At 40.1% G+C, this 7,830-nt stretch overlaps 1 protein-coding gene across 1 annotated transcript; it reads right to left on the minus strand.

Annotated features, from left to right (window-relative positions):
- Positions 1–609: 609 nt before the first annotated feature.
- Positions 610–7,556, minus strand: LOC310985997 (hydroperoxide isomerase ALOXE3-like). Its single transcript, XM_083971688.1, has 15 exons — positions 7,535–7,556; positions 7,207–7,387; positions 6,652–6,856; positions 6,451–6,532; positions 6,029–6,151; positions 5,837–5,940; positions 5,264–5,430; positions 4,984–5,127; positions 4,537–4,740; positions 4,290–4,376; positions 4,001–4,170; positions 2,057–2,178; positions 1,809–1,909; positions 913–1,083; positions 610–815 (listed from the first exon to the last, which is right to left on the minus strand). The coding sequence occupies exons 2-15, from the start codon at positions 7,357–7,359 to the stop codon at positions 636–638; spliced, it is 2,013 nt and encodes a 670-aa protein (XP_083827814.1). The 5' UTR covers positions 7,360–7,387; positions 7,535–7,556; the 3' UTR covers positions 610–635.
- Positions 7,557–7,830: the final 274 nt, after the last annotated feature.

The following is a 7,830-nucleotide window of genomic DNA, read 5'->3' on the forward strand; positions in this document are numbered from 1 at the left end:
CAAATGTGTCAAGAGTTTGTTCATCTCTCCCTCTGGAACATAAATGTTTCCTAGTTTTATTTACAAACTGGGACAATCTAAGCCTTTACTGTAAACCTGAAAAGATGGGCACTGGAAATAGATTGAAAAGAAATACAGTATATATATATATACTATATGAATGTAGTGGCACTGCTAATGCCGTCTATTAATATACTGCTGGGAGCATCCCGTATCTTTGTTTTTGTTAAAATGTGCATCCAAATAAATTCAAGATCTCGCACAAATGCTGCAAATTAGGATAGGCCACCTATGTTCATTAACCTGACTAGTGGGAGTCTCGAGTGATTTTTAATCAAAGAAAACACAAAAGCAGACTTGTTTTGCACTGTTTAAGACTAATATCCACCATTATGTTTTTTTTTTTTATCCCTTGAGCAACTTAAATTTCACCCACAAAGCTTGATACACATACACTGCATTGAACCGTAAAAATAACAGTTTTATTAACATTTATGTTGAGACAAAAATAATCAAACATTTTTGTTCAATGAACATACAATGATATTGATATGACAAACTCCTCAGCATAGCAGATTCATATCATATTTCTTTCTTTTTTTTTTTTTTGCTGAAGGGGTCACACCTTCTGAGCTTCAAATGGCAACACTGTTTTCTACCTCCTCTGGATCCAAGTATGTGTATGGGATTTCCAGGCCCCTGTTTCGGACTTCGATGGCTGTGCCCAGCACTTCAAGTTCTCCCTGGAAGAGCCGGATCAGCTTGCGGGGAACCTCCTCAGTGAAATGGTCTTCATTGTACTGGCCAAGCTGAACCTAATGAACAATGGTACAGTTATGTTTTGTTCACAAACATTTCATGTAGCTAATGTTATGAATAATGTAATTTTTCAAAGTAGTCTTAAATACTTACAAAGTCTGAAGACTTCTTGCTCAGTAGCCACATGGTGGCCATGCCCTGGGCTGTTGTGTTGACATCAGGGAAAGTCTGCAGCATCGTGGCCTCGCTTGTTGTCCCCTTCGTCGTTGGTGGAGGGAGTTGTAGGGCGATGGGAGTGTTGGGCATCCAGCCACCAAAGTCATACTACGATAAACAGATATTTAATGGAGAACTGGTTAAAATGGTTTTGAGGGATGAGTGCACTAGTAATACTGTAATAAAGACCACAATGTTCATGTCAAAAAAAAAAAGCAAGATCACCCTTTTGGTCCAGACTAAAATATTTAAACAATGGATGGATGGTCATCAAATTTTGGGACAGAGACATTCGTGGTCCCCAGAGGACGAATCCTAATGACTTTCACAATCCCCCGACTTTTCCTGTATCCCCACTATTCGGCACTATTTGTTCTGAGAGAAATCTTTTAGGGCTGGATTGACTGCTGCTTTAGACATCCAAGTTTTTCCACTGGTATCACCACTGGAGCCAAATTAACCCTTTGGTTAATGATAAATACCTACCTTTACCTGTCATTATACAATCAGCCTCAGCTGTATTTTGTCTTTTGTGCTAATTATGACATGCTAAAATAAAAAAACAGAATGCATTGTTTGCATTGTCCTTGTGCATTTCAACATTTGCTGTATTTACCTGATAGCACCTGCAGGTACAGACTCACAGTCCTGCTGCTTGTAGAGTTTTAGCTGTGTCCTAACAGTTATACCCTCAAGGTCAAATGTCACTTATTTGGCCAGAATTAATCTCTCTCTCTCCACCAAAGAGGAAAAACTGTGAGGACTCTTCAACCCATCCCATAAGGTACAGCCACACTTTAATTGAATAATTCAGTAAATTAAAAAAGATTCACCTGTCCAGTATTCACAGCTGCATGCTGGGCTGAGCCAGTGAAGATCGCCATGGTTACAAACTTGATCAGCTCAGCCACCGTGGTAAATCTCCGAGGAATTCCTGAGAATTAGACCGCACAGTAAAATAGGTCAGTCAATTAAGTTATACTGAAGTAAAGTCTGAGTCATGATTGATGTCAAATAATGTTATGTAAACACAGTCTATGTAGCCAACATGTATGACACCATTATTTTCTTTTAACCCCACCTGTCTCTTCTTGAGAAAGGAATCCGTGTTCAAAAATGTCCCAAATCCACTTCTGCAGCTCAGAGTCTTGCTGGACCTCAAAGTCATTCTTGTAGTAGTGGCTGAGTATTCCCTTCACAAACCTTTGAGAAATGTGGATAAGTAGCTACTGTAAAACACATTTCTACTTCGACTTATACATTTTTTATACACACTGTAGTGGTAAGAAACTCTTGTGAGATGATTCCTTTAGTTCAAGACATTAGGGAATGGTGTTTTTGGGGATGTTGGTGCAATGGCTGAGAGAGTGGACAACATAACTTTAAAAGAAGTGTTAGATGAGAAAATCAATAGCACTAGCACATCTGTGAGTTTTAGCAGAGTAGCTTGGCTTAACATGAGGACTGGATTCAGGGATGAATAGATGCTTGCTTTAAAGTTCAAACATATGCCTTCCAGCACATTAAAATCGTAGTTGTAAATGTAATTATATCAATATTAAATCATAACTCAATCATATTACATCTCTTTAAGTAGAGACGTGAAAATGACAAGTTGAGATTTGACGGGGAATTACATGCTGTAGTTATTCTTTGTAAAGAGTGGAGAACAGGGTTAAATAATCCCTATAAAATGTGTTCAACAAAAAAAAATTCTACCCTATTTACGGATCGTTTGGGCATGGGCTCCTTCATTAAATAGCAGTAGTTGATAGACGACAAGAAAGAGAATAAGATGGAAGATATTCTTGTTTAGATTCAAACTGGGGATGTTACTTAACCCCCGAGCCATGGAGGTGCCCCAGGTTTAGATAAAGAACATCAGGGAAAGTAGACCACTGAAAAAAAACAAAAAAACTGCAGCCTCCAAAATGATTAGTTTTGGAGGCTGTTAAGTTTCTTAAATTGTTCAACCTTCATGAAGGTAGAATTTGTTGAAGGGCGGTTGAAGTGTATTAGTTTTTATTAGATGTAGGAAACTGTGTGTCTCAGACCCCCAAACACTTCCAGTAGAGCCTCTTGCAACAATGAAAGAACATGTCTTTCAACATAAAACTTTCAGAGATTGCATCAAACTGGTCTAACTGAAAGAATTGATGAAAAGGAACTATTTGTAAAAAAAAAAGAAAAAAAAAAAAGAAGAGGGATAGGAGGAGTGAGTCTCAAATGTTGCAGTTTAGCAGCCAATGTTTATGTTAGAAGTCAGTGCTTCAGTGTTGATGATCAGTTTTTTATGACAAACATAAAGGAACCAAAAGCTGCATAATAGATATGGCACTGGGATCTCTCCTTTGCCTAAATTAGGGCATCTTGAAGAGCAGTGAATTGTCTTTGCATTAACAATATGTACTGTAATTCCCAATATACTGACTAATCCATCTCCAGTCAAATGTAAAGGTCATCAGAGCAGCTTCATACTTCAGTCACTGGTGAATGGGAGTGGATAATACATTGGTAATGAAATGGCACAGGCTCTCCTTGTGGAGTTGGATGGCCCAGCCAGGTGTTATTTACTAGGGCATGGAGTACAATTTGGGGGTGAACTCAGTGGAAGAAAATGCACCCTCTAATCCTGAATTTGTATTTTCAGGTAGCTTTCCCATGAGGATTGGTGCTCTCTGCTGGAGCAATCTCACCAACACAGATGCAGTTGCCTTTGTGCAGGCCAGCTAATCTGTCCTGTTCCTCATTACCTTTGCTTCAGCTGAGGAAAGCATGTGATTCAGTTGTTCACATAACTAACAGCCACACTAGCTGTGTATAGCAAGTATTTCATAAATTGAAATGAAAAGCTGAGATCTCTAATGCTACCTATAACCATCATCTGACACACATTGTACAAATTGTGTTTTTCACCTCACTGCACTTTTCGGCCTCTGAATTCATACAAACTAACCCAACCAAGGTGTAGCCTACGTCTCCATCTTGTATAAAGAAAATGCAGAATGAAAACTGTCAAATATACCTGAAGATGATATCCCAAAGCCGCAGTCCATCATCCCTGTAGTGGTAGTTTGGCACATCCTCAACCCCACGCTCAGCAATGTCTTCTGGCATACAGAGGGAGCTGTAGGTCACTGATGACAGCGATCGCTTCAGGATTTTCAGCATCGCCTCTCCGCCAGAGGATGCAAACTAGAGAACAACCAAATATGAAAGCAATGTAGTGAACAACAAACAAACAGTAATCGTGATACTGAATAGAAAGAATACACAGTGTGCAGGTAATGGTCAACTGAAGGTGTTGTTCTTACCTGTGTAAAAACTCCCTCCTCAGATATCAGAAGACGTCGAGCCAATAAGTTGATCTGCAGAGTGTAGCGTGTGTGAGGAATGAGCAGCTGAGGGAAAGAGGGAACTCTGTTAGTACTCGTCCACCAAGTCAGAAATCTTGATGCTTCTACCGTGTAGCAGATACAATTACAGTTCATCAAATTCAGTAGGTAGAAAAACAAACAAACAGCAAATCATGGTCAATTCTGCACTCTCCCATTCAGTTACCTTGTACAGTGGATGCACCATGGGCACGTTGCGCAGCAGCGACACTGCAAAAACTTCAGCCAGCAGGTGAGTGCGCAGCAGGTGGACATTGAGTTGATGCTCGCTGAAATCTGCACTTCTCACAAAAATCTTGGCCATCAACCAGTCGTACTCGGAATCAGCAGGGACAAAGATGGGATTGTCAGTAGTTGGTTTCTGCTTCAGCTACAGGATGTAGACAGAGGGTCACAGTTAATTCATCCTAGTCGATCCAATACCAGCAGAGAGGACACTAACACAGTTGCTGCTAGTTACAAAGAACCTAGTGTCTTGCTTTAGGATGTATTTATCAAAGCTGATGCCTCCTGAAGCAGCTGAGCCAACATCGTACCCTTCAGAGATAGCCACCTTAATCAATACTCTAATTCCCACCTTTAGTATCAACCATATTAATCTCGCTTATCTCACCTGAATAGCAATCGGCATCAACTTGTCATCAGGTGTTTTGTGGAGCAGAACGAGGGGAGCCATGAGGTAATGCTTCTTCCCATTGATGATATTTGGTTTAGCTCCATCCAAACGCTTGTAGTCACACAGGTATATGTTGCCATTCTGTTTGATTTTTTAGCAGGGACAAGAAATCATTTTATTTCCAAACTTATGGCTTAAAATTACATTTGCAAAGTAAACACATTAGTGCAGATTCATGATCTATTATTAAGTTTTTGAGTCAGTATGAAACACTTACCTTCATTTCATCTGCCAAGCTACACTGACCGCTGAGGGAGACCATGTCATCAGTGACAGGGAAATTTCTGGGTAGGACCTTGCAGCGTTGGATCAATATGGGGTTGACACCATTCAGAAACTGGTAGGCAAAGAAAGCATCCTCCCTCCAGTGTTCCTGGACATATTCTGGAGAAAGAGCAAATTTGAATGTCATTTTCATTATCTTAATTGGATATGGGAAACAATGTGTTTCATAGACTGCAGTCTGGTATGAGTAAGTGTTATTTATACTTTTTTTCAAGGACAGTGCTGAGTCTTGATTGTTTGCAATTTACTACAGTCAATACTTTTCTTATAAGCCAAGCTGAGAATTAGGGTGAAATTGGGTGAATTTTGACAAACATTTCCTTCTCCTGCACATTTGTATCCATTTAAGGAAACAAGTAAAGGATCCAATAGATTATTCAGTATTCATCTTATCACAAACTTTTGAATATGTCTTAGGTACTGTAGTGTAATGGAATACAGGTGATCTGTAAAGTGTGAATGTAAAGTGTAATGCATACAGTATCCTATTGCAATTGCACAGCACCTGATATGTCTGTCCTTTTGCAGCAGAACACCCGGTTGATGGCATCAAGGTCAGTCCACCTCTCTGTGTTATCATCCAGTCCCTTCAGGTTCAGTTCTGTCAGTCTGGAAAACAAAAACAGACACTTCGTTATGATTCCTAAACTAACTTTGATAGGCTGGCAGGTTGAAAGATTAGCTTTGAGAATTTTACCCCGCTGCTGCAGTGTAGAGAAACTCTGTAGTCTTGGTGAAGGAGAAGCGGACCTCACAAGGCAGCGAAAAAGGATCGTCCGCTTTCATGCATTGAGGTATTCCCTCTGCATACACATGCCAGCTGGGAAAAATAGCACAGGCAATTTAGTATGAACAGAGTTATGAGGGGATTTGAACAGTGTTTCTGCAGATACCCTGGCTGGCATCTTGACAAATATTCATACATTCAGTATAACAACTGCCACATATGTCACAGTGTAATGCATTTTAATAAACCCTTGGCAGGTGTCACAGTGTCATAAGATGGTTAATATAATATTATATGTGATGGATAAATTCAAACAAAGATGTGTGAGGTTTGGATCTACGTTAGCTCTGGGGTGCAAGATGCTAAACCATGTACAAGCTCTGATCTCTCACCGATAGTCCTCTGCTCGTTGTTTCAGTTCCTGCTCCCGATTGTACCGTCCAAGATGATGGTCGTCTTCAAAGATTTTCAGAGCTTGAAAAGAACAGCAAGATTTTAAAATGTTGAAATTGCCAATATTTTGGATGCTATTTTCTATATTGTCTCCTGCCATTGTTGAACAGTATGTCTTCTGTGAACCATTTTCCACAAACCTGTTCCCTCTCTGAAGCGGTGCACCTCGTTGTCAGTGATCCAGCGGTAGACGGGAAAGGTGAAGGTGTGTCCCTCGGGAGATTTCACTTCCACCTTGGCAGGGAACCATGAGTCCTCTGGGAAGAATGGAAGATGCTGTTTGTCTAGCTCTATCAGAACCAGCTTTCCCAGAGAGATGGGGCAGGACACGGTGAAAGTAGACACCTGGAGGTAATGACAAAACAATTTGTATAAATGTGTATATGACATGGATTTGCTCACCAAGAACTGAGCTGTAGCATCCAAACAATTAGGATCCCTAATGTAAAGGGATGGACAAACAAAACATGCCCTGAATATGATACCAATATTGTGAGGCTGATTATGGGGGCTTTTGGTTACTTTGGTCGTCTTTGTCACTGGAAGTTGCAGAGCTGCAAAAATCCTATTGCTGCACACACAAGTCTGAATTGGCAATTTACATCAGCCTCTCTAAATTGGTATTACATGTGCCTATAGGCAGAGATGGGCCAGCGTGCTGCACATTTAAACAGAGAGGGATATTCTCTACTTACTGCTCCTCTGAAGAAGGTTGCGACTCCTTTGAGGCTCACAAGCCACTTACGATCACTCTCCCCATCTCTGCCCACCAGCTTTATGAAGACATTACTGAAAGTAGTGGCAGTGGCAAGATTGGTTGTGGAAACCGTCACTTCGTAATCCACCATTTTCAATCTGTAAATCGTTATAAAAAACCTGGTTGGAGAAGAATAACAATAACTGATTAATTTACCTGTAACAGAACGAAACCTTCGAAATTCAATGAGTTATTGTGTCAACTAATACTGAACATGATATTTTAGACTCCAGTTGTTGCTGATTTATAGAAAGTATCTGTCTTACCTCTGTTAATGAAATCACCAGGTCTCCTTTGATGGAAATCATCACAGGCTTCTCTTTTTATACACTGATTTTTGTGGGAGGATCCAAAAAGCAAACATACACTGTGCTGATGGAATGTCAGACATGTATGAGCAGTTACCTTAAAAACCACAGGGTTGTGTAATAGTGCAAATGCATTACTTAAACCTAACGAAGCATTTCTCCTTCTCTATCACAACAGAGTTTTCACCACCTCACATGAATATTAAATACGATTCACCCATGATCATGTAGCTCATGCTCAGAACAGAGATTGA

The sequence above is a fragment of the Trachurus trachurus genome (assembly GCF_905171665.1).
Source record: "Trachurus trachurus genome assembly, chromosome: 1".
NCBI classification, from domain to species: Eukaryota; Metazoa; Chordata; class Actinopteri; order Carangiformes; family Carangidae; genus Trachurus; species Trachurus trachurus.